The sequence below is a fragment of the Meriones unguiculatus genome, chromosome 19 (genome assembly GCF_030254825.1).
Source record: "Meriones unguiculatus strain TT.TT164.6M chromosome 19, Bangor_MerUng_6.1, whole genome shotgun sequence".
Classification (NCBI taxonomy): domain Eukaryota; kingdom Metazoa; phylum Chordata; class Mammalia; order Rodentia; family Muridae; genus Meriones; species Meriones unguiculatus.
In genome coordinates, this window is record NC_083366.1 from 31871189 (window position 1) to 31898185 (window position 26997).

A 26997-nucleotide genomic window follows, 5' to 3' on the forward strand; every position below is an offset into this window, starting at 1 on the left:
TTGAACTGTCACATTCTTGGCTGGTTGTTGAGGTAAATTGCAATTGGGAATTTTCTTGTCAGTGATAGTGAACATTTATAGATTTCCTATCTTCCTCATGGCAGCTTCCATTCTTCTCCCTGGCACGTTTTCCTAGCACATGACTGCAATAATAAATCTTATTACCCAGCAAGGAAAGGCCTCAGAACCACTCCACAGCTTGAGTTCCAAGTAGTCTTTCCTGTCATGGCCAGTAAGAACATGCCACCAACAACTCAGACCAAAGTCATGGTGTTATCTTTTCCTTGCTTTCACTTCCCACACCAGCCACTCACGACTTGTTGGTGCAACTTTTAGGTCATACCCAGAGCCAGACTCCTCACACCTTTCCTACTGCCCTCCTTATCTGGACTACTTGTACCTGTCACTAGGACTCTATTTCGATTGCTTCTTTTCATTTTAGGCACATTCCGTTTTTCATATTGCTGCCAGATCAGAATGATCCTCTTAAGATTAGTCAAATTTTGATAACTCCCTATTCATACCTCTTCAATGGTGCGTGTGTGTGTGTGCGTGTGTGTGTGTGTGTGTGAGAGTATGAGTATGTGATAAAATCCTATCAGGCATAGACAGTTTAAAGTCATCCTTAGCTGCATAGTGAGGTTGAAGCCAGTCTAGACTACATGATATTTGTCTCTAAATAAATAAATATAATAAAATAAAAATCCCAAATTATTGTAGGCTTTGACATAGTCTTAATTTCTCCTGTGTAAATCACTGTGTTTCCCTCACAACTATACGATTGTTTTTTTATACCTAGAAAATAATGGTGTTTTTCATTATTACGGCATTTTTATAAATTTGTCATTATACTTTGCTTATAGTAACCCTCACCGTCCCTCTCTCATCCTTCCTATGATGCATTCCTCCCCATAAAGAGTCGACTCCTCTGCTCCCCCCCCCATACAAGCACACAGAGACATACACAAACACAATCTGGGTTCTACATGTGAGAAAAACATGTTTTTCGTTCCCATTCCTCCCCTCCTTCTCCCACCCCAATACACTGCACAAGCTTCTGCTTCAGAGCTGTTGCTCCTGCATAGAGCACTCCTCTAAATGTCTTCATGGTAGCATTTCTCAGGTCTCTTGCTTAGATCACTCTATCTTTAGATGTCTTCATGGTAGCTTTCTTCAGGTCTCTGGTAGATGTTACCCCAGCAGACAGTCTCAGATAAGTAGCACTCCACTTCTCTATCACTGTCTTCTCTTGCTTGACTTTGCTATTAGCCATATCACCGACTGGCATGTGCAATGCATTTATAAGTTATTCATCATTCCCCACTAGGAGGTAGGCTCTTTTGTTTGTTTCTATTGATAATTCCCAGTATCTATAACCTAATTTGACGAAGAGATACTCAACAATTGTTGAATGAATACCTCAAAACTAAAAAATGAGTGTAATTTATGCCAGTAATTTATTTGCCTTTGTAGCATTTACTTAAACGTAATAAGCTTGTGGTTTGTTTTCTGAAAACAGTGGATTATCTATATAAAAACAGATTGAAGCCCCAAAATAACTTTGTAATGCATAGTAGTTATAAGAATTTTGTAAAGTTATTTAGGATAGCTATGAAAAAACAAACCATGATGTGTATACCTAATTTAGCATATTCACTCATGCCTATACCTTTATTACAAATGCTGATAACCTATATAAGATGTTCTGCCTACCTGGCCAGTAGTAAAAGATGTTTTTTCTGTGCTGATGGGATCCTTTGATATATTTTGTTTTACCAAAGGGGTCAGACAATGTTATTTATATTCTGAGAAGTATGTTTGATTCTAAGCCTCTGTCATAGGCTGTAATTTGTTATTGTTCTAAATAGGTAGTGCAGTGTGTATTAGAACACAAAGGTGGAGGCAAGGGACCTTGAAGTTCAGAGAAGGTGTGGTACATAGAAGTAGTATGTGCTACAATGGAGACATAGGTAAAATAGTCTGGAGTGGGCTGGAGAGCTGGCTGGAGAGTTAAGAATGGTTGCTGTTCTTCAGAGAAACCTGATTTCTGATCACCGCACCTTCATCAGGTGCTGTGCAAGCACCTGGTTCCAGCTCCAGGAAATTAACTCCCTTTTCTGGCCTTTGCAGACACACAGACAGACAAACGATGATAAAAATCAATCTTTTTAAATAGCCTGGAGTCCTTAGAAACATCAGTCATACGTAACCTGGGGTTATTTTAGATATGTGTAGGAGCAGAGGGAAAGCCTAGGAAGGAAGGAAAAGAGAGAAGACTGAACGTGGGGAAGGAGGAAAGGCCTATGGCTGTGAGAGGTCAGCAGTGACCTGCTTAGCTCATGGCACACAGTTATGTAGAGGATGGCTTGTTCACACGGAACTGCTGAGGAATGTGACTGCTTAGTGCTGACTGACCCAGGAGAGGGTATAGAGAGAACAGGAGGTGTCCCAATGACGATTGACTTGGAGAGTTGTGAAATCCTCAGTCAACATACTGCATGAGAAGAGAAAGCTCAGCTGAGGATGAGCTCAGACAGCCGCAGGCTGTAGTGTACTCTATAATTGTTTATTGAATGGATTCTGAGGGAAAAGTGTGATAAACTTACTGATAATTTTATTGATAGGTCATAACATGCACTGTAAAATAAGTGAAATCTATTTGGCCAGTTAATCCCCATAGAATGCTTCTGTTTTGCCAGGATATTAGATTTGTAATAAACTTATAGCTGGAATTAGTGAAGGCATATAGCTCTGAAGTAAATATTTTAAGTTAAAGAATAAGATGGTCGTGGCGCATGCCTTTAATCCCAGCACTCAAAAGGCGGAAGCAGGTGGATTTTTGTGAGTTTAAGGCCAGCCTGGTCTACAAAGCTCATCTAGGATAGCCAGAACAGTTACACAGAGGAATCTTGTCTTGGGGAGGCAGAAGTTAGCAGATCTCTGAGTTTAAGGCCAGCCTGGTCTACAAGGACAGCCAAGGCTATTCAGAGAAACCCCGTCTCAACCCCTTCTCCCCAAAGAAAGACTTGGGTGGTGGGGAGATGATTAGGCAAGCACCTACTTGCTCTTCTAGAGAACCAGGGTTCAATTCCCAGCACCTACATGGCAATTCACAACTGTCTGTAACTCCAGTCATAGAGGACCCACAACCCTCTTCTGACCTCCATAGGAACTGTATACATGTGTCACACAGATGTTCATGCAGGCAGAGCACCCCTACACTTAAAAATAATAAAATGTTCAATTTTTTTTCTATTAAGATATGTCAGTACTTTATTCTTAGTCAGTGAAGTCAGTGACTTTGAATCATCTAATAGTTTTTGGACACTAAAAAAGTATTCAGTACTTTTTTTAGTACTGGCTTAAGTACTATTTTTCTAGTACTATTCAGAAAGTACTGGCTGAAAATCTATTTTACTTAGGCTTAATCTGCACTAATAACATTTTCTCATCCTTTCAGTCTAGACAGTGACGCATGAAATCCACTTCTTTATATTGTTTATCAATTTCTGTGTTTAAATATTTCACTAAGGCCGATTTCAAGCAACTGCTGTTACATAATTGTAAAAAGATGTACATCAGGAATATTCCATTAAACAGATAAAAGTATAAATAACCTTAACAAGAAACCCAGAAAGTGGAGAACTTGAGTGTTTCTTTGTTTTATATATATTTAGTTGTTTCTGTAATTTAATAAAGATGGTATTTAACCATTTATAAAATTCCTGGGAATTTGACAGCTGGCTCTCATGTGCCAGCACTTCAGAACTCAGCTCTCTGTGGGTTATCAAGGTGACAGTGCCAAAGAACTTGAGGAGTGATGACCTAGAAGTTGAGTGTCTACTAGATATGCTAGTTCAAGAATCATTCTTGGACAGTTACAGCCCAGGAATAAATAGGTGTTGTCAGAGGACAGGGACTAAAGGAGAAAGAGCAGACCAAGAGGAGATGAAGGGCAAAGCCCTGGGTTAGAGGTCACAGGTAACCAGTGATGCAAGGTTTGGGAGCAGCAGGGACCTCCTCTTACAGAAAGACTAGTCCAGCAAGAGAAAAGGAAAATTCCAAATGTAGTTTGTTTCTGAGAAGCTGCTGTTACCGCAGTCTGCTGTTAGCTAGCATGAGCATTGCCAGGCCAAGCATTTACACTTGCTTTATACAGAAGAGGCCTTGTATGAAGTCACTCAGTAGTTAGCAGTCCTTGGCTCACATGCCCCCCTCTTTTTGTTAGGCCAGAAAAAAAGGTGGAGATCAGCCCTCATAAATGTTAGTGTCTGAAAGGTCTGAAATGAGCATGAGGAAATGGGTATGTGTAAAGATCTGTAACTGACTGTAATGCCAACCCATGTCTCAGTGTGCTTGTGAAGTTCATAATAGGTGCCCGTGGCTGTGAAGTGCCTGTGGAAGACAGGGAGGATCCTTACTCCTGCCGCCTGCTCAACATCACCAATCCAGGTGCGTTGCCCACCAGGTTGCCATTCAGAAGTTTGCTGTCAAGTAAAAAGTGCTGAATTTTATGGGTGAGAGTCTGTTGTTAACCAACTAAACATTTATCATCAGAAGTTTTGTTCCAGCCTTCTTGACAGATGGTCTAGTCACTCAGGGAGTCTCTGGGATTCTTTATTGACACAGAATTCAGGACCGATGATATTCTTCAGTGTGATTTAGTGCATCTGAAGAATGAGATTACTTTTAGGTGCTGAATTTTGAACAATTTTGGAAAAGTGCTGATTTTACCAGCTGGTTTATAATAGCCACAATGCACATATTATGAATTGACTTTGATTTTTAATTACTGCTAAGAACCAGGTGATGTGGCACATTCCTGAAATCCCAGCCCTGGGGAACCTGGAGTGGGAAGATCACTTCTGCCTAGGAATCAGCTAAAATCAAGAACATGTAAAAATATATAAATAAAAAATAATAAAAGTTAAAAGTCATGGACTAAACTTCTGCAAAAGAAACAGGTTTATTACAGAATATTTTATATTTCTTAGAATTAAGTTTGTGGGAATCTGAGTGAGGTTGCAGAAGCTGATGCTAATGAGGTTTCCGTGTTACAAGGGAGGCTGTTACCATTGTATTAGCATTCCTGTTACGTTCAGCTGCAGTTGTAAAGGAGGTTTTCCAAATGTGTTGTGGGCCTGGATTTTGGTATTTTAAGTTTGTAAGGTCTTCATAGTTACATATATATATATATCCCTTTTAGAAGTTTGGTAATATGCAGGTGTGGGCTGCAAACCTGGCTCTAAGGCCATCTCTGCCACATTCTAGCTCTGAACTCCTGAGTCTACATTTCGTCATCTTTAAGAAGGAATAAAGGGTGTAATTGCACATGTCTGTAATTGCATCTCCTGGGAGGCTGAGGCAGAAAGATTGCCACAAGTTTGAGATAAATCTGGGTACATAATTAGTTCCAGGTCAGCCTGAGGTACAGAGTGAGATGCTATCAAAAAGACAAAAAGAAGTGCCTACCTCATGGAGACTAGTACAAAGGTGGAGTACATGATAAAACATGTAGCATAGGTCCTGGGACTCCATAGATACTTTGTATTAAAGAGCCTGACTTTTTCATAGGTTGGATTCCAGCCTATGAAAAATAAGTTGAGCATATATTCTGGTCTGTTATAAAGCAGAGGATTATAGACAAAATTTTACATATAATTGTGTTCTTCTGAGGAGAGGGTCCATTAACTTAGTAGAGAGCAAAAGGATCATCAACCTCATCAAGGTGTTGTGTTGCTAATGTAGTAGCTCTTAGAAAGTTAGAGTTGAAGACTAACTTAAAGTGAACAACCACACACAGAAGCCTCCCGCAAGGCTGGAGGTATGTATGGCTTACAGGCAGTGTGCCTGCGTGGCAGTGTGCCTGGAACTTAACCGTCTTAAGTGCTGTTACTGACAGTGGAGGAGTGGGTGTTCCATTAAGAGAAAACCTTCATCATTTAATACATAAACTGTTCTTAAGCCATGCTGTTTAATGTAAGTGTATCTTATTACCCCCTGAGCATTTGGGTTATTTCACTATCCAAAGGTTATGACGAGCATTAATCATGCTGCTGCATGTCTAGACATTTGATTAAATAACTTATCAAAGCAACAAGATTTCCTGCTACAGGCAGTTTGAGCTTAAGGTACATTTTTTAAGGCAAAGAAAGTCTAGGAATGACTTGACCTGCTATTTTTTAATAGGCATACTTCTACTTTGAATGGCTTTTGAATCCTGAATATATTACAGAGAAAAACTTGTTCTCATCCAGACTGGATGCTGGCAGTGCTCTCTAGCTCATGGCAAAAATCTGTCCCTTTCTGCCCCCTCCTGCCCATCTCTGTTAACAAAAAGGAGGCGGCATTATCTGTTTACCTTCCTTTTATTGAAAATCTGCAAAGTATAAGATAGCTCCTAGGGACTGAAGTGGGGGACCCAAACGGCCCTGTGTGTACAAGATTGGGGCCATACTCCAGAGAGTCTCTGTTGTAAAGCAGGGCTGTCTTTCTTAGGACATTGTAAATTCTGTCAAAGCAGAATTTTGTGTGTAATTGTGTTCTTTTGAGGAGAGGAATCCAGTGGTTTTCTTTCTTTCTTCTCTTTTCTTCTCCCCATCCCCCACCCTTTTTGACGGAGTTCTGTGTAGCTCTGTAGACTGGGCTGGCCTCACAGAGATCCACCTGCCTCTGCCTCCTGAGTGCTGGGATTAAAGGCGTGTGCAGCCTTGTCCAGCAATCCAGTGGTTTTCAGTGAGAGCCGCAGTGCTAGGAATCAGACCCAGGGCTTGGTTTGTACTAAGGATATGTTGTTACACCACTGAACTGTGCTCACAGCTCTGATAGGAATGTATAAAGGGGTCACAGTTTATATGCATTTGTTTTAAATGTGTGTGCACACATTTGTTGAACTGGTTGGGTCATCAGCAGAGTTTGAAAACTACAGTTAAAAACTATGTTCTAAATACTGTTTGTATTTCTCAAACTTAGTACTGGTGATTTTTAGCCATGTTATCTGTATTATCTACTCTATCCTGGTTCATTTATAATAATTAGAAAAGCTACTTGAAAAGGAGTATTGGCTGAGGCTGTAACTCTGTGGTAGAGTACTTGCTTAACTAGAGGAAACCCAGGCCCAGTTCCCAACGCTGGAGAAAAGGACAGTTCAGGGAACTGATGAACCAGTAAAAAGAACATTGACTTGTGAGTCATTAAACCTAGGTCTGATTCCTGAGTCTATCACCTTCTGTGACTTTAGGACAATTACTTAAGTGTTCTTTAGGGCTGCAGTGTCTTAACTGGCAAGTGATATAATACTTTTCCCACACAGGGTAGTGGTAATGTATGGGCATGATGGATAGTGATAATGTAGGTGATCAAAATCTGTTTGATGTACTTATCTGCCATAAATATTTCACAGTTTCTCAGTGTTGTTTGATGATTTCAGTTACTCCTATACCACAGTGTTTATATACTATAAACTTTTAATAAGAGGTAGCATTTTTGGAATTTGCAGAGCCAGACCAAATTTTCTAATCCATTATTACCACTGTAAGTATGATTTTACTGTTTATCAGTCCTTCCATGTTGATGCCTTGTAGTTGACTTATATTAAGTATTCACCTATGAGATATGTGTGCATGCAGATGTCTGAATTTTATTTATTTGATGCTACAAACCATATTCTCATTGTTTAGTTTTGAATCAGGAAATTGAGGCCTTCAGCTTTCCTGAAGATGCCTCCGCATCCAGACTCTCTGAAGACCGAATTGTCAGCGTGAGCTTCCGAGTTCTTTACCCAATCGTGATTACCAGTCTCGGAGTATTCTATGATGCCACTGATGTTGGCTTTCAGAGGAACATCACAGTCAAGTTGTATCAGACAGAGCAGGAGGTGTGTACGGGCAGGGACAGGATTTTTCTTCTTTGGAAACAACTTTTCCTGTGGCCCCAGATAGATTGAAAGACTGAACCACTCTGTGGTTGGGTGTCTTCTATCTTTCTTTCTGTATTGCTTCAAGTTATAGTATATTGCATTGTAATGCTAGTTTGGGGATAGATTGCTGTAGATGCATGAGTTATATGTACAAAAGAAAAATTGGACTGGACACTGAAATTCCCATCCTAAATTCTTAATAGCTTCATTAATAAAGGTGTCAGAAACATGAGCAGGAGAAAAGACAGTCTTTTCAAAACTGGTGTAGGCAAAATTGTATAGCTATTTACGGAAGTATAAAATTAGATCCATATCTTTTACCTTGCATAGAAATCATTTCAAATTAAACCAGAAATCTTTTTTTAATTTTTATTTTTATTAATTACAATTTATTCACTTTGTATCCCCCTATAGCTCCTCCCCTCCTCCCCTCCTGGTTCTACCTTCCTTCTCCCTTCTCCACCTATGCCCCTCCCCCAGTCCACTGATAGGGGAGGACTTTCTCCCCTTCCTTCTGATCCTAGTCTATCAGGTCTCATCAGGAGTAGCTGCATTGTCTTCCTCTGTGTCCTGGTAAGGCTGCTTCCCCCTCAGGGGGAGGTGATCAAAGAGCAGGCCAGCCAGTTCATGTCAGAGACAGCCCCTCTTCCCATTACTATGGAACCCACTTAGACACTGAACTGCCATGGGCTACATCTGTGCAGGGGTTCTAGGTTATCTCCATGAATGGCCCTTGGTTGGAGTATCAGTCTCAGAAAAGACCCCTGTGCCCAGATTTTTTGGTTCTGTTGCTCTCCTTGTGGAGCTCCTGTCCTCGCCATGTCTAATTATTTCCCACTTCTTTCATAAGATTCCCTGCCCTCTGCTCAAAGGTTGGCCATAAGTCTCAGCATCTGCTTTGATAGTCTGCAGGGTAGAGCCTTTCAGAGGCCCTCTGTGGCAGGCTCCTGTCCTGTTCCCTTTTTTCTCCCTCCTTTGATGTCCATCCTCTTTGCCTTTCTGAGTGGGGATTGAGCATCTTAGCCAGAGTCCTCCTCCTTGATTAGTTTCTTTAGGTGTACAGATTTTAGTAGGCTTATCTTATATGTCTAATATCCACTTAAGTATATAACCTGTGTGGCTTTCTACTTCTGGGATACCTCACTCAGAATGATCTTTTCCAGTTCCCGCCATTTACCTGCAAATTTCATGATTTCCTTGTTTTTTATTGCTGAGTAATATTCCATTGTATAGTTGTACCACAAATTCTGTATCCATTCCTCAGTTGAGGGGCATCTGGGTTGTTTCCAGCTTCTGGCTATTACAAATAAAGCTGCTACAAACATCATTGAGCAAATGTTCTTGTTGTATACGTGAGCATCTTCTGGATATATGGCTAGGAGTGGTATAGCTGGATCTTGAGGAAGCGCTATTCCTAATTGTCTGAGAAGGCACCAGATTGATTTCCAGAATTAAACCAGAAATCTTAATTTAAAACTATAAGCTGCTCTGGGAAATACTGTAGGACATGGGTACAGGCAACAAGTTTCTGAAGAGAACCCCAGTAGCATAAGAAACAACCTCAAGAGTTGATAAGTGGGACTACATGAAATTAAAAGGCTCCACAACAAAAGAAATTTATCAACAGAGTGGGCATACTACAAAATGAGAGACAAGTTTTTGCAAGCTATACTTCAGGGTTAATATTTGAATATACAAAGAATTCTTTGTGAGTTTGAGGCTAGCCCACTCTACACAGTGAGTTCCAGAACAGCCAAGGCTACACAGAGAAACCCTGTCTCAGAAAAAAGAAAGAAAAGAAAGATGTATGGAAACCTATTAGTTTGTGAAATGGCGGATTCTTACTGTCTTAGTAGTATTTTCTGTTGATGTAGGTTTTCCTTTTATGCCTGGTAACTCTAGATACTGTGAATGATCTGTTGTAGGACCTCATTACATCCCTCAGAGAGTTTTGATTTGTTTTTCTTATTTTGCTGTAGCAAGCAGTTAAGTTGGCTGGAAGAGATTCTCCATTGTTCCTTGCAGTGGACAAGAGTTGCTCTGTTGCTCGGCTCTGTTGCTCTTATTGGGCTACCTGGGTTCTGCCTCAGATTAGGGTGGAGTTTACATGAAGAATTTAAAGTTCACCTTTCCTCTTCATCTCCTTCTCCCTTTCTTTTTCCTATTTCTCACCTCTGTGTGTATGTGTGTCAGCTTTTGTGTTGTACCTGCAACAAAGAGCACTAAAGGGAAGATGGAACAGGTTTCCCTTTTTCCACCTTTTGATTCTCTTCCAGATTTTGCCTGTGCCAGTTTCTTACTGGTTTGTTTTGTTTTTTGAGATGAGATAGCCCAGGCTTTCCTTAAACTTGCACTCCTGTCTTAGCCTCCTGAGTGCTGGATTGCAGGTGGGAGTCATAATCACATCTGGCTAAGATCATTTTTATGGTTTTGCAGAGTTCATTGTTACTGTAGAATGGGTTTGCTATTACTAGAAGCCTCTTTTCAGGTTTTGTTGGTTGGTTGTTTTAAATTTTGTTAAAGTTAGACATGGTCAACACAGGACTGTAATGCCAATGCACAAGAGGCTAAGGTAGGAGGATATCTACAAGGCCAGGGCTATAACCCAACTGTAACCCTGTATAGCTTAACCTGCCCTCCCCCCTTCCTCTCTCTCCTTTCTCCTCTTTTTCTTTCTGTGCTCACTGAGTCCAGTGAGTGCTGCTTACATAAATGTGAGCTTGCGGTCAGTCATGCACTGGGGAACCTAGTGTACCTACCAGTGATCATACTTCAAAAGAAAAGTGAGTCTCCCTCTCCCACAGCTTATCAACTGCCAGTAGCTCCACAGCTAAGCTCAGCAGCTTCTCCCTTTCTCATGCTAGAGTCTTAACTGGCTTGATCTTGTGGGAGTCTTGTGTCAGTAACCATTGTTGTAACCTTGACAACATTCACAGCATTCTTTCCTCATCCTCTAGCTATTCTGTAGCATTCCTGGGTTTTCTTTTCATCCGGGGATGATATACTGTTATCCTTCAAGTCGCAAGCCAAACTTGGAGATCACAAGTGTAAATGTAACTTGAGCTACATAATCAAATTTTTATCTTAAAAATAATAAAATTTGCTATAATAATAATAATAATAAAATTGCTAGTTCTGTTAGCAGAGTTAATAAAGATTAAATGTCTGTTTTGCAATTTGTCCTAATTTTATTCCATCTAAAGAATGTCTCCTTTGTGGACTGGAGGAATGGCTCAGCAGTTAAGAATACTGCCTGCTCTTCTAGAGGTCTGGAGTTCAATTCCCAGCAACCATGTGGTGGCTCACAGCCATCTGTAACTAATCACATGGGATCTGATGCCCTCTTCTGGTATGCAAATGTACATATAGACAGAACACCCCATAAATAAATAAATCTTTAAAGTAAAGAATGCCAGGTTAATGTGTTAAAAGACATAAATTTAAGAGAAAGGGAACACATTATAGTCATGGTATCAAGTTACCCGGCTGTAACAGTTGTGTATTACTGTGGTAAAAGTTAAACTTTTTTTTTTTTTTTATTTCATGAAAGGGTTGAAGTGTAGCTCAATGGTAGAGTACTTACCTAGCATTTGCCTAGAAGAAATAAGAAAGTACCAAGAAAACAGTATACATCCTGAGGGTCTGTCCTCTGTTTCATATGTTTTTCATATGTTCTCTTCTGAAGGTTCTTTTTGAAGAATTCCCATGCACATTTTGTTTCCCAAAGAGACCTGTGAACTTTCAGTTTTTTCTTGGTTATGTATGAGGGGTTATTATAATATGTTTGTTCGATATAGTGAAGCCTCTCATTTCCTTTAATACATTTCATGTCAAGATAGATTTTTAAAAAGTTGTATGAATTATATTTAGAATTCGAAATTTTAATAGCAACTTTGATTATCTTTTTTCTTATTTATTATTTATTACAATTTATTCACTTTGTATCCCTCTGTAGCCCCCTCCCTCATCTCCTTCCATTCCCACCCTATCTCTCTCTTCTCCCCCTAAGTCCCTCCCTAGTCCTCTGATAGAGGAGGTCTTCCTCCCCGACTACCTGACCCTAGCCTTTTAGGTCTCATTGATTATCTTAGTAATTTCATTCAGGCCTGGTGGCTGAAGCCTGTAATCCAAAGCTTCTTAGGAAGCTGAGGCAGGAAAATCAAAAGTATTCTTAGCAACTTAGCAGGACACTGTCTCAAGAGAGAGCTCTGTGGCTGATGGTGGTAGTACCTAGGTATGGTGTTTCCCTAGCATGCAAGGGGCCATCAGGACTTCCTAGAGCTGTACAATCAACAAGATAACAATTTAATGACCATGGCAACAGCACTAGCAAATCTGAAAGATGGGGCTGGAAAAATGGTTTAATGGTTAAAAGCACTTGTAACATAAAATAGATTTTTTTTAAAATTAAAAACCTAAAAAAAAAATATTAAACACCTGAAAGTTGTTGGAAGCACAGTGAGCATGACTGGTGGCATTGTGGTTTTGCTGGCAAGCTGCACAGTGCATGAGGATCGGTTGCATACGCGGTGTATAACAGGAAGCATTTTTCTTTGTTTTTTCATTCCTCCCTACCCACCTTGCAGGAAGCCCTTTTCATCGCTCGATTTAGTCCTCCAAGCTGTGGCATACAAGTGAATAAACTGTGGTATAAGCCTGTGGAACAATTCATCTTACCAGAGGTAAGGCTCTAGTGGAAGCCAGTGTGGTTTTTGTAAGGTATGTGTGCTTTGTTGCCCCATACCAGCCCTACAGTATGGAAGCAGCAGTACCAACAAAGCCTGAGGTTACACCAGCAGAATTTCACAATCACAGGATTGCTTGTTGCCACGGTTAACCTGAGAGCTCTACCTGTCTCACTGACAAAGGATAGTATTAGGTCTTCCTGGACAGTAGATCTTTTGGGTAAGTTACATGTTTTACTTACCTAAAGAACTTAAAAAAAATGCCAGGTATAATGTCATATACATTTCATCCCAGCACTCTGGAGATAGAGGCAGGGAGATCTCTGTGAGTTCAAGGCCAGCCTGGTGTGCATAGTGAGTTTGAGGCCAGCCAGAGCTACATGCTAAGACCTTGTACAAAAAAAAAAAAAAAAAAAAAAAAAAAAAAAAAGGTACAGAGAGGACAATAGGCAATATTTTCAAGTTAAATAAAACTGTTATTAAACAGTGAACACTAGTGGATGATGTCTGAAAACATGCCTGTGACCTCTGAGATGCACTGGGACAGTCTTAAATCTTACATGCTGCAGATGCCCTGATGCATCCTGAGGGTTTTCCCTGTGTAGTCAAGGACTGTGACAGGCAGGTATGAGCAGTGTCTATCCACCTGTTTCAGTCTGATGTTTTTAAAGTCCATTTCTGAAATTAGTGCTTTGAAACCACAGTAAAGGTGAGAGCGTGGACAGCTTTGTAGTTTATTGAAAACTATCCTGAGTTTGTATGCAATCTAAACTGAGTTAAGATGTGAAAACTAGACCATTGACACTTTTCCGCTAGCCACTAGTCTCATGGTATTCTTATTAGGGCAACAGCAGAGTCTCAACTTTTTATAGTGTGTTATCTACTTTTGGCGTCACGTGCAAGTAGTTGAAACAACATCTGTCCTGGTTAGTTGATGTCAATTTGACACAAGCAAGAGTCATGAGAGAAGAGAGAGCCTTAACTGAGAAAATGTTCCTGTAAGGTCAGATTATAGGCAAATCTGTGGGGCATTTTCTTAACTAGTGATGGATGGGAAAGGCTCAGCCCATTGTGGGTGCCATCCCTGGCCTGGTGGCCTTGAGTTCAATAAGAAAGCAGGCTGAGCAAGCCATGAGGAGCAAGCTAGTAAGCAGCATCCCTCCATGGCCTCTGCAGCAGCTCCTGCCTCCAGTTTCCTGCGCTGTTTGAGTTCTTGTCCTGACTACATTGATAAAGAACAGTGCTGTGGAAGTGTAAACCCTTTCCTCCCCAACTTACTTTGGACATGATGTGTCATCATAGTAATAGTAACCCCAACTAAGACAGTATGTTAATTCTTCATCAAAGGAATCTTGTGAGAGGGACTGCCTCTCCATGAGGTAGAGATGCTGCACTAGGTGGTCCAAGGGGCTTTTTGGGGACTGACTGTTGTTTTTACACCTGTGGGCCACTGAGAATGTGCTGCCACATGGCAGGCCTTCTATAGGTAGCTGCACCATCATTGTCTGTATACAGCAGAGTTCCCCATGAGTCATCCACTTGCCGGAGAGAGGATACTTAAGCAGTGTCTGAGACCGTGGCTTGTAACATTGGACCTCAGGGACCCAAAATGACAAGAGTTCGAGAAGGTTGACAAGCTTTTTGAAGGAGGAGTCTCTGGTAGGGTAGGGTCAAAGAAGGAAAGCAGGTTTTAACGCTTTCAGCTAATCACAGGTTTATAGTCTGTCCCCTAGTTTGGTCACCCTTACAGAAAGAAACATTTTCTTGGTTTGTAAAAGCATTACTTTCCCTCAAAGTGCCATTGTGAAGTGCTGTGTTATTGTGCATTTCTCTGTTTGGGACATGGACAGCACGGAAGTGTGAGGAGAGGACATCGCTGTAAAGTGTGAGCACTAGGGAGGCTAGGTGTTCAGATGGTGACTCTAGCTTTAGGTTTGTAGTTTTTCAAAATAAAAATTTAGTTAGGGGATCTTTGTTGGTTTGCTTGTTGTTTTTGTCAGAATAATAAATTTTTTAAAATATAAGAGAAGCTCTGTCTACACTAGCAAGAGCAAATGAGCGCTGCTCTGGCTATCTTATATTTTACAATTAAAAATAGTTTATTAATTCTTTAAAAACTTATTCAGTTTATTTTGATCATATTCAACTCTCCCACAAACTTCTCCAGAATCATCCTATTCTTTTTTTTAATTTTTTTTTATTAATTACACTTTATTCACTTTGTATCCCTCTGTAGTTCCCTCCCTCCTCCCCTCCTCAACCCTATTCTTATCACCCAAACTCAATTCCCTTTTTTAAATTTTTTTTCTAAATAAATGATAGGGTCCAGTTTGTGTAGTTTATATACTTCTGAGTATGCTCCAGTGGCAGCCTACCAGTGGCCTTACCCTTAAAGAAGACACTGATTCTCCCTCCCACAAAAGCCACTTTTAACTGTCCATCCCTGGAAGTTGTTTGGTTGTTTTGAGACAGGGCCTCACTGTGTAGCACTGGCTATCCAGGAAGCACACCAAGGCAGGCTGGCTGCCATCTCATGGAGTTCTGCCTTCTGTGCAGGCGTGTACCACCATGCCTAGAAGGAACTTTTAATACTGGCCCTTAAGAGCTTTTCTTCCCTTTTAAGTTCTAAGGTAAATATACTAGGTATTTCATTACTTCTAAAAAATATTGAGAAAAGTAGAGGTGTTTGTTAGTGGATATGTAGGAGGATGTTGGTTGATTTCTATTTCATATATTTTCTAAAAGGCTATAATAGATACATATTAGTTTTATAAAAACAAAATAGTAAACTTCTAGAAATCCAGAAATTAGGTTTCATTCCATGTGCAGCTCTTTGTTGGAATCTGTCTGGTGTTGCCTGGATTGTTTTTCCTTACCTCAAACCTAATGGAGCCTGACTGACTTACTGATAGTTTGCCTTTGTCTTCCCAGAGTCACCCTGAGTGTAATCCATTGTGAGAAGTAGATGATCTCGTCGTTAGTGTCAAGTCACACATGTAGGACAGCTGGAGTAGTGCATCAGTAGCACAGCTTGTCTCGGTGTGTTGTTTTGTAAAGTGTTCATCCTGTGGCCAGCCCACTGATGTACAAACCTTCATGAGAGCCACTTTTTTAAGTGAAAACGTCTATGTGTTTGTCTTAAAGTAGTTATTTCTCTAATTGTACATTTTTCTTAATAATGCAGTTGAAACCTAAAACTGCTTTTCAGTAGGAAGCAGACTTGTCATTCACCTGAATCACTAGGAACATTACGGTTAGTCTGATGGATACTTAGCTTAAGTTCTTATGAAAAGTGAGTCTTGAGTCATTTTTCTAGTCTACAAGAAGTTGTTAATGTGCATATGCTTTATCTCCTTCATTGTTATGGATGAGAAATTAGAAGTAACACATAAAAGAATTACCATGTGGAAGGGCTGTAGTAACCCCTACTGTTTTGTGAGATAACTTTTAATTCATTTTTCCAGCCTGTAATTATGATTTTTCCCGAGTTAGTAGCTTTATGATCTTCAGAGTTGCCAGCTGCCTAATTGTTTTGGATTATAAGAGCCCCCTGGTGTTGTGAACCCTGAAACAGAAAATAGAAAGGTGAGGGAGAGGAGGCGCGAGATGTTAGCTGTGGCCTGGGTAGAGGTGGGAGTGTGTGCCGCAGCCCACGTGTGTGTATGTAGATGAACATACGTGTGACTCCTACACAGTTTCAGAGGAGATCAAGGTCTTTTGCTCCAGTGGGACTCTGTGGTGATGAGCCTTGTTGAAAATTATGTCATGGCCCAGTTATACACTAAATGGAGTTAGGTGCCAGTAAGAGGTCCTGGCAAAGAGCAAACTAGCTGCTAAATGTCATCTGAATGGGCAGGACAGAGAATGATGTATTCTGTTTCTATACTCCCTCTGTCTGTAGACTTAAGGTAAGGTTTTCACCTTTCCTTTTGGTGTGGCTCTGTATCTCCTGTTTTGACTCTTGGCCATCTGTTTTATTTTACTCAGCATACTTGAGCCATTTCATCCATTACTGCATGTGTCCCTACTGAACTCCACATGTGCCAGCTGATCCTGGACGTTCAGGTGGTGTGGTCTTTCTCCAACCATTCTCATCACCTGTGTTTTCAATCTTGGATCTAGGGTTTTCTTAAACCACCTAAACCGAATCATGGAGTTTGTCTTCAGGTGTTAGACCCAAGTCCTGTCCATTCTAATTCTGAGGTGTCCTCATATCTTCCGCATTATACTGATGTTAGAGTTCTAGAAGAAAGTACAGCATATAACTGCTGCCAGGAGACTAACCCAGGTCATCTAGTCTTAGCAGGATGCACTTGGGTTACAAGCCTGACCTTTCTAGCACATTGTAGTGATCAGCTTCCCAGTGGTGACACTGTGGACCATTGTCAGTTTGTTTATCCTTTATGGTGTTGGCTCATGAGAGTGACTTGAATGACCAATACTCTGTCCTAGTATATCAAGGTCTCTAAAAATATGACTTGGAGTAGTACTTGATTTGGGTATTGAACTTGATCATAGCAATAGAAAATGAGTCTTTTGAAGTGATGTTCCATCCAGAAGGGATGTGACCAGGTACTTTATACCTAAATTGTTCTCCCCTTTATCTTGTTGCATTGCCAAGATTCTTCTCTGTGCTCAGTTTTTATGTGGTGGCCAATGGCAGATTGTTGGGAGGCTATCAAGGTAATACTTAAACTTCACTCTTAAGCTCTTCTCAATGATTGGAATGTAGTTTCCTCTTACGTGAAAGAGGAATTAATAGTTTAGCCTACAGGCAGTTCCTTGGGAACCTCTATTGTTCAGTCTCACTAGGACTGCATAGCAGCTGGCTTTTCTCTCCCTACCAGCCTTCCCCATTCCAAGCAAAGGACAGGGTTCATAGCACCATGGTGGACAGAGATGCATATGGCCTACCTAGACCTCATGTCTCCTCAGCCTGGTGCCACACCCTGTGAAACACAATTTTAAAGGTGTTGTGTTGTTGCCTCCCACTTTTCTGACCCAAACTGCTTCAAGATGTGTCTGCTGTTGTGGTAATTTAAAGTTCTTTCTGAGCAATATCTACCCAAATTCCTGACAAAATCCCTATTTTTTTTAAAGATAATTTAAAGTATTTAAAGATAATGGCTATTCTGTTTTCATTTCTAATATTCTATGTATAACCATGGCTTGGTAAATATTAGACAGTCACATTAACTTGAACTTTTTACTCTTTCCTAAATTTTATAGTAGAGAGTACAGTGAAGTTGGCATTCTCATATTCTTTGCTGATGACCTTATAAATTAATAGAAATAACTATTCAAAAGCAGTTTGACAGTATGTAACAAAATAAACACATAAACACACATTTCCCCAGTAATGTCACCTCTGAGAATTTATTTTAAATAGAGCATTTTGGAAAAAGATACACCAAAACATTCCTATGTTACAGTAGCCATCTGGTTTCTGTCAAGTATCTGTCAGCAGACAACAGCTGTAAATCAGGTGTCAGCTACCTGACATCTCATACCCACATTGGAAAGAACAGTTGTAGCAACATTAGGAAATTGATACAGCAGAACAGCAGGTAGCATCTGCAAACACCATGAACTCTGTGACTGTTATTTTAAAATACACTACCATGACAACAATGAAATGTTCAAGTTGTGGCTTAAAAGTTTTAACTGATGTGTTTTGGGTGGGGGAGAGAGAGAGATGACATTTTTCAGAATGTAAGTGACAAGAATAAACAAATTGATTCACTATTTTTCCTCAAAAGAGCTTTGAAGGTACAATCGTGTGGGAAAGCCAAGATCTCCATGGCCTCGTGTCCAGAAACCTACACACAGTGACAATGAACGATGGAGGAGGTGTTCTCAGAGTCATTACAGTAAGCTGCCCTTTGTTTTTTTGGGTTGGTTAGAAACATAAACAATTTTATATGCATAGAAAGTTCAGAATTTACTTTTTTCCCAGGAAGTTTCAAACAGAAGTTTTGAGTACACGCAGGAGAAAGTATTACTGAATTACCATAGTGAAGATGAACAGCTTGAGCTGTATGTTCCTGTAACTTCAGTGTTAATGAATAATGTAGTTTTGCCTTAAGATTGTTCAGTTTTAAAGTATGGTATTTTATTTCTCATTAGTTCTTTTAGTGAACATTTTAGCAACGTTTGTTCATAGCTTAGTATAGTAGTTTATACCTGTGTTCTCAGCACTCAGGAAGCTGAAACAGCAGCATTGTCCTGAACTTGAGACCAGCTAGCTACAGAGTAAGAAAGGAAGAAAAGAAACATTTTTTCCATAGTTGCCTATCTTACCTTGATAGCAAAATGTTAGTTAAAATACTACACTAAAATATTAAACTGAGCACAATGTCCCGTGCCTGTGGTCCCAGCTTCCTGTCAAGCTAAAGATTGCTTTAGTCCAGTGTTGAGGGCCAGCCTGGACAACATAGACAGCGTGATGCTGTCTTTAAAGAGAGAGTGAGAGAATGCTTACTTTAATTTTATTTTGAAGCAGCTCTGAAGTTTCTGAGTCATGTTTCTTGTCAGGTTCTCCTCAGGTTAGATTTTTCAAACATAGCATAGTAAAGGTACAGACAGACATAGTAAGCAAGAGGTGTGTTACGCTGTTGCAGACAACTTTACCTTCCCCCTTGGTGCTTAGTCTAATGAATAGGAAGACACTTGGCATTTAAATGTAGAAGTTGAGAAATGATGATGATGAAATAGTTCTTGGTTTTGAAATGAGTGCTATATGACTTATTTCAGAAAGTATTTCTTGCATACCTTCTGAAAGGCAGGCACAGTTATTCCATCACAGGTCCATAATCCAAGGAAAAAGTAAGTCAAGGGCTGACAAGATGCCTCAGAAGGTAAAGGCATGTGATGCCAAGCCTGTTGAATTAAATTCAGTGTGAACACCCATGTACATACACATCTACACATAAATAGATATAATTTTAAAATGTGTAAGAGAAAAGAAAATATATTAAATAAATGGACACACAGAGTCACATGTAATCATGCCCTTAGCCTTGTAGGCCATGTATAGTATTTTACCTGTTATTTGTGTAAGAGGAATTTTATAGAATAGAATCATAATTTTTTTCTTTTATTATTTTCAGAACAAGTACCTTAAATATCATACCACCTTCTGTTTGTGAAACTTAAAAATACCTAGGTTACACAAAATTTAATAATATTTGAGTTTGTTATACTAAGGCAATAAGTTTCCTTCTAAGTTGAAGACTTAAGTTCAAATACAAAGACTAATGTTCTGCTTTGGAGGAAAAATAGTTGTGGAAGGTCAGAGACACCATAAATACTTAGCTAACTGGAGAAGAAAGGGGGCCTTGGTAGAAGCCCCCTGAGCAGGAGAGATTTCACCAAGTCTGCTCCCTGCCCATAAGTGATGATGTCAGGGAAATGTAAAACTAGTCTGTGACCTTTGAGAAAAATTAATATACAAGAGTCCTGTCAGTTTGGTAGAGTCATCTAAGAAGAATGTGGCCTGAGGCCTGTGGGCATGTCTGTAAGGGACTGTTAACTGATAGAGGGCACGTTCCACTGTGGGTAGCACTAGTCTCTGGACAGGTGGTCCTGGGCACTATAAAAAGCTAGCGAAGTGTGGTCTGTGACCCATCCAGCAGCCATCCTCCCTTAGCCGTGACTGAGTTTCTTGGTTAGAGATAATGCTGCATAGAATAGTTAGGCTTGCCTCTAAGTGCATGCTTTGGTTCCTGCCGTGACTTCCCTCAATGATAGATTTGACCTGGAAATGTAACCTAATAAACAGTTTCCTCAAGGAAGTTGCTTTTAGACAGTGTTTATCACAACAACTTCAAACCAAAACACGAGCACTAGAGTATTGTTAAATTCTAAACAAGCCAAAACATATAGAACATACTGCAGTTTAAAAAGGAAGTATACTGCAATTATGAAACTAGATTTGAAATCCACAACATTCTTCTACAAACTGTATTTTAAATGAAAGACATGGTATTCACAGTGACCTCAGAGTACTCTCCAGTGGCCTTAAAATGATGCTGTGTAGAGTCCTTCTCTACTGAGATCTGCTTAAATAGTCACCACACAGCATCCCTTCTGACATGAGGAGTCTGTATAGGAAATGCTGTGCAAGTGCTGGTGACTGCTTTTGATAATTAGCTTCAGCCCTTTTCTGGAAGGCAGCCATGTTGGAGCATGAGGTAGAAAAGGCAACAGTGTATCTACACTGATAGAACTGCCTCTAAGAGGCAAGACTGTTATTGGCTGGCATCAGTTAAGTCCTCGGACTTCAACAGCAGGAGGAAGTCAGTTTCCGTCTGACTTGTTGGGAACAGATGATAGTTTAAAGAACCTTTTCCTTGCCTGGCCCTTGAATTCTCAAGTGCAAGTGCATTAAAAGATTGTGGTTTTTTGTTTGTTTGTTTATGGTTTTTTTGAGACATGTTTCTCTGTGCAGCCTTGGCTGTCCTGGACTCCCTTTGTAGACCAGGCTAGTGCCTGCCTCTGCCTCCCAGAGTGCTGAAAATTACAGGCATGTACCACCATGCCTGGCTATGTCAGGCATGAGAATTTTTGTGGGGAAACAAAGGTGATAATTCTTTAATGTTTTTTAAAGCTATAGAGTTAGATTTAAAACAAGATGGTTTTTGTACTATTGTGTTTGTGAGTATAAGAACATTTATTTATCTTTACATTGGAATTCTGAGCACTGGGCCAGAGTCATACTGATTCTTTAAATCCAAGCCATAAGGGCTGGAAGGATGGCTTAGTGGTTGAGAGCACTGACTGCTTGTATTCATTATTTTCTATTGCTGTGATAATACAAGACCTTATAAAAGATCTTATACAAGAAAGTGCTTAATTTGGGACTCACAGTTCCAAGTGGTTAGAACCCATGACCATGCATGGTATGGAGCCTGGCAGCAGGCAGGCAAGCTTGTTGCTGAAACAGTAGTTGAGAGTTTACATCTTGATCCACAGGCTCAAGAACTAACTGGGAATGGCTTTTTGAACCCTCAAGGCCCACCCCAGTAACACATCTCCTCCAACAAAGCCATGCCTCCTACTAATCTTTTCCAAACAGTCCTACCAACTGGGGACCAAATATTCAAATATATGAGATATGGAAGGGGGTCATTCTTATTCAGACCACCACACTGCTCTTCAGAGGACCTATGTTATGTTCCCAGCACCCGCTTAGTGTCTCCAGCTTTGGTGTCTAATGTCCTCTTCTGACCTGCATGCAGGTGAATAGGCACACTACAGACATACATACATGCGTGCATACAAAATATGCACATAAAGTAAAAATGAAGAAATAAAGTAAAAGGTATAAATAAAAATCCATGGCGTCAGTGTCTGCTGTAGGACAGGGGTATCTGCTGCTGGATCAGTTCTGCATTGTTAATATATTCGCTGTTAGTCGTGAAATGCCTGAGCACTTTTGTTTTCATTCCTTTCAGGCTGGGGAAGGGGCACTGCCTCATGAATTCATGGAAGGCGTGGAGGGAGTTGCAGGTGGCTTTATCTACACTGTTCAGGGTAAGCTGGCTAGTGCCAAAGCAAACTCAGTGTAGTTAACCTTGTTTTATAATTTGCTGTAAGAGGTCATCTTGTCATATTAAAAGTTCCTTATTTAGCTGGGTACAATGTTGTATGCCTGAAATGCTAACATTTAAGAGACTGTAGGAAGATCATGACTTCAAAGCCATCCTGGGTTATGCAGAATACCCTGTCTCCAAAACAAAGCCAAAAGCTTAATTTTTAAAGCCATGCATTTTGTTATGCAAGTAAAGCGTAGTTGGGCTCTTTTTTATTTTATTTTATTTTATTTTTCCTTCCCTGTTGGTTCAAGTTTTGTTGCTTCCCAGCATAATGAAACAGTGCTGCAGAGAACATTGTGCTGCCCATGTAAGACAGTATGTCTAATGTCACATCACAAGTAGGCTTCACTGACTGTAACTGCCCCACCTAAGGATCCTTGGGAACGTGTGCTCCATGGGCTTGCTTGGGGAAGGAATTCTGGGAACATTTTCAAGCTCTGGGTCCCAAGTGTGAACAGTCAGCTTTTCCTTTTCAGAAGGCGACACACTGTTACAAAGCCTTCATTCTCGGCCCCAGAGACTTGCAGATCACATCCGGGATCTGCGAATAGAAGATGCCTTACTGCAGGAGGAAAGCAGCGTCTATGACGACATTGTCTTCGTGGATGTTGTGGATACTTACCGGAATGTTCCTGCAAAATTACTGAACTTTTATAGATGGTAGGTTGTGCTGATGTTGGGTAGCTGAAATTTGCTTTGTTATTTTGATGTAGAAACATCAAGCCACTGAGATTTCAAAATTCCAAAGACTCATCATCTGGGATATCCTGGATCCTTTTAAAAAAAAAATTTTTTTTTTAATTTTTTTTTATTTTAAGGTTTTTGTTTTCTTTTTTTTAATTCATGTATGTGCCTTTTTGTCTGCTATGTGATGTGTGGGTGCCTTTGGAAGCCAAAAGAAGGGATCAGATCCTCTGGAACTAGGGTTACAAACAGTTGTAAGCTGCCCTACATGAATACTAGGAGCCAAATAGGTGGGTCCTTTGTAGTGCCTGGCTCTTGACTGCTGAGCCAACTCTCCAGCACCTGGCTTCTTTGGAAGACATCTTCTGACATTCTGTTGCTTTCTTATTTTGATGAACAGATCCACAGAGTGAATGGTATTAAGTGGTCAAAATGAACAAAGAAAAATTCCCTTTGATTAATTTCTACATACTTTGGGTATCTCAGCCTAGCACTGGATAAAATCAGTGAGACTAGGAATGGTCCCTTTTTTTAATTCCTGCCTAACTATCCCAATTCCCTAGTTATATTCACACTAAGTTACTAATCTGAACTCTGCTCAACTAAATATTCACCTTCCATTTCCAGTCTCTGCTCCATCAACCTCCTAACTTGTATTGGAATAGGTGCTGTGGTGCATGAGTTTGATCGCAGCTACACGGAGGCTGAGACAGAAGGCTCCTTTGAGTCTAGAAGTTTAAGGCCAGGTTTCACAGGTTGGCAAGACTTTGAAAGACAAATAACAACCCTTGTCTGGTTTGCACACTTTTATGAGATGCTCTGTAAAATGAACTCTCCTAACTTCCTAGAGCCTTCAGTGGCTCTTAAATCTTGACCATACTCTATGTTTGTGACAGGAATTTGTTAGATCTTTAACATACGTAGTTGGTAGTTACTTGTAGCTGCCCTGACTTGCTGAGGAGCACCTTGCTCTCTCACATGGCTGAGATACTGACTCCCTAGAATTGTCTGTCTGTCCTGTGCCTGACTAGGATTTCACAAATTTTCTTTTTAAAACCTTATCAAGGACTTATTTCTTGGAAAGGCCTACCAGATCTCTTTCTTCACTTCCCTTCTCAGGTTGGAAGTTCAAAAGGGTATTCTGGATGTGTTTTCTTGGAGTCATAATCTGTGTAGATGGTCCAATTAGTTTGTTGAAGGTAACATTTCCTCACTGGGGCCAGTTGTTATTTTGGAGTCATCTAGGGTGGAAAGCAGAAGAATCTGGAATATCAGGACTACATTTAGAAACAGTAGATAAGGAGTCTGTCACAGCCAGGCAGTTGTGGCATACCTTAGATCCCAGCACTTAAATTGAAGTGTGGATGAGGCCACCATGAGGAGTTTCAGGAATTGGATGTCAGGCCTCAGATTTGGGGGGTGTGGGGGCACTACTAGAATTTCCCAGATGGACTTTTCCTTCCCAGATGTGAAAACTGGACAATTCCTTCCCAGATGTGAAAATTGGACTTGGCGCAGAGACTACCTTTAGCTTGTTTCCCCCTCCTGTTCCTTACACACCTCTCCCTTTGTTTTCTGCTTCCCTTCCTCACTTCTGCAGTGTGGCTGCCAGACCTCAGCAGAGCTGTTTGGATTTGCCCCCAGTAGCCCACACCACCGTCCGCCTTCTGGTTTTTAGCAGGCTTTGTATGGGGGGACATAACCCTGGGGACGAAAAGGAGGACAGGTGTTCTGCTAGTAGTGCCTTCCACAGTTTACATCAGGGTTTAATTATTTGACTTTATTTATCCGCAGAATCACCAGTGACTTAACCATCCTTATGACAAAAGCTTATTTCTGCCTGGCAAATACTATGTGTCTGTTACACTGTTAAAAATAACCTAAAAGGCCGAGTTTGGTGGTGCACACCTTTAGTCTCATTGCTCCAGAGGCAGAGGCAGGTGGATTTTATGAGTTCAAGGCCAGCTTTGTCTACATAGTAAATTCTGGTTGGTTCCCTGACAAGTCTGTACTTAACAAACAGATGTGCAAGGACCAATAGTGAGGTAGGGAACCCAGTTTTGCCATGTTTGATGCATTGAAGTTTTGGTATCTAGATAAATGAAGCAAGTCACACACCCCAATCCCTGTTCTTTTAGAGGGTTGTTTATAATAATTTAAATGATGGAAATTAATTCCAAAGAGAAATTTGTTTGCATGTTATAAGTCATGTTTTAACCCATAAAAAAGAAATACTTTGAGACTGTCTCACTCAGTAGCTCTTGGCTGGCCTAGAACTCACAGAGCTCCACCTGCCTCTGCTTCCTACCACACCTGGCCCATTTCATAACACACCTTGTTCACGGTATTCTAAATGAGAGCTTCAGGTCTGGTTCGTGTCCCATGATCCTGGGTTTTGTGACTGGGCTCACATGGGGCAGGATACAGGTGGTAGGTAAGTCTGGCAGCTGATGTGGAGAATGACTGGGAAGCACTTGTTAGAACAGATACTCTACTTCAGTCAGACTTTGTTTGCATTCTTCTGTTACTCCAGTGACGACCAAGTAAGTGCAGTTGATGGCCAAGTGATAGTGTTCTCTGTGTGCAGGATCAGACACGGAAGGTGCACAGCTGCACAGGTATACCGTGCCCTTCTAGGGCTGCACTGACCTGTATGTCCCTTTTTCTGTCAACAGGACTGTGGAAACTACCAGCTTTGGTTTGCTGCTCAAGACAGATGATGACTGTTACATAGACTTAGAAGCTGTCTTTAATAGAATTGCTCAGAAGACTCTAGATGGGCCTAATCTCTGGTGGGGAAAGTAAGTGAAACATGGACAGCCATTGGCTTTCAAGGTACCTAAGTGCAGTTGATTTACAGTGGAATATGAAATTACTTTCTACAAGGAAAGTGTTATGAAGTCTCTTACTGCTTATACTACCCTGGATTAGTATGCTATCACTATAATCTGAGGGATTTTTTTTTCTATTGAAAAATCTCAGGTTTATTAACCAGGAGTCTAAAGATGTGGTTTTAGAAGTGCATAGTCCTTGGAAGCATTTTGTTGTTGTTGTTGTTAGAACCATGTATGATATATCTGCACAGACATTGTCTTTGCAGTTTAGAAACTGCAGGATTAGTGATTTGGCAGGTTTGGTAACATTTAAATATGGATGGAAACACAGGGTAGGCGTCTCTTAGCTTCCATTCAGAAGCTGAGAGCTTACTGAACTAATCTATATAAAGTACCATTGGGGTACATAATTCCTTTTCTTAGGCTGCAAGAATTTTTCCCTGTTCTACAAGCTCATTCCTTGGTAGTGATCAAAGGAGACTAGTAGAAGGATGTGGCCAGCCATTACAAAGAAGCCACCTTTGTAACCTCTCAGTTTCAGGTTGAACTGGGCAGTGGACAGAACTGGAAAGTGGCAGGAGCTGGAGTACCCCAGCCCAGCTTACCCTGCCTTTGCATGTGGGTCAGGGTACATGATCTCCAAGGATATCGTTGACTGGCTGGCAGGCAACTCTGGACGCTTAAAGACCTATCAGGTAACAAGTTCACTCATGCACTCCAATGTCCTGATGTCGCTGGAGCTTACCAGCCTACCATGATTGTCCTTGTCTGTAGCAGTCACTCCCTAAAGATCAGGGATGTGTTCCTGCCACCTCTCAGACTTAGCTGTGATGACTATTCCTGTATTTTGAGCCTACATTGTTCTAAATCTTCATTTGCGAGTGTATACTCTGGAGAAAAGTAAACACTTTTGTTCATAAGAAAGAAGCTAAAGAAGCGCTTGCTTTCTTCTGACCTGGTTATAGTGTCAGGGACCAATGCCCAGTTACTAGATCCATAGCACAATTCCCTGTGCTGGTATAAGGCATGGAAGGAGAGGGCTTATTTGTTCACTGTATGTGTCCTGTCTCCCGTCTCTAGCTCACTCTTACACATCTGGATTGGCTTAATCTACATGTGGCCTTTTGTTATAAAAACATTAAAAAGTTTGCATTTGACCTTGAGTAGGGTGAAGATGTCAGCATGGGCATTTGGATGGCAGCCATAGGACCTAAAAGACACCAGGTAAGCAGGATTTGGGGTGCTGGCCTCAGGCTCTTGGAGGTATGCAAGTGAACTTA

General features: G+C 40.7%; 2 protein-coding genes across 8 annotated transcripts in view; one reads left to right on the top strand and one right to left on the bottom strand.

Moving 5' to 3' along the window:
- Window positions 1-26997, top strand: part of B3galnt2 (beta-1,3-N-acetylgalactosaminyltransferase 2) — a 41177-nt gene that overhangs the window by 9936 nt on the left and 4244 nt on the right. Inside the window, exons 3-11 of the mRNA XM_021652905.2 lie at window positions 4352-4452; window positions 7680-7876; window positions 12505-12600; window positions 18363-18473; window positions 22059-22137; window positions 22676-22859; window positions 25559-25684; window positions 26253-26412; window positions 26885-26941. Coding sequence (XP_021508580.1) covers window positions 4352-4452; window positions 7680-7876; window positions 12505-12600; window positions 18363-18473; window positions 22059-22137; window positions 22676-22859; window positions 25559-25684; window positions 26253-26412; window positions 26885-26941 — 1111 coding nt within the window. The remainder of the gene's footprint in view (window positions 1-4351; window positions 4453-7679; window positions 7877-12504; window positions 12601-18362; window positions 18474-22058; window positions 22138-22675; window positions 22860-25558; window positions 25685-26252; window positions 26413-26884; window positions 26942-26997) is intronic.
- The window catches only part of Tbce (tubulin folding cofactor E), a 54100-nt gene continuing 45054 nt past the window's right edge, over window positions 17952-26997 (bottom strand). For 4 of the 7 annotated variants that reach the window (XR_009587783.1, XR_009587782.1, XR_009587781.1 and 1 more), the window contains 2 exons: window positions 23974-24124; window positions 17952-22973 (listed from right to left, as the gene is read on the bottom strand). The gene's annotated coding sequence lies outside the window, so the exon portion shown is untranslated. The remainder of the gene's footprint in view (window positions 22974-23973; window positions 24125-26997) is intronic. The other 3 variants (XR_009587785.1, XR_009587784.1, XR_009587786.1) reach the window with 2 other exon arrangements.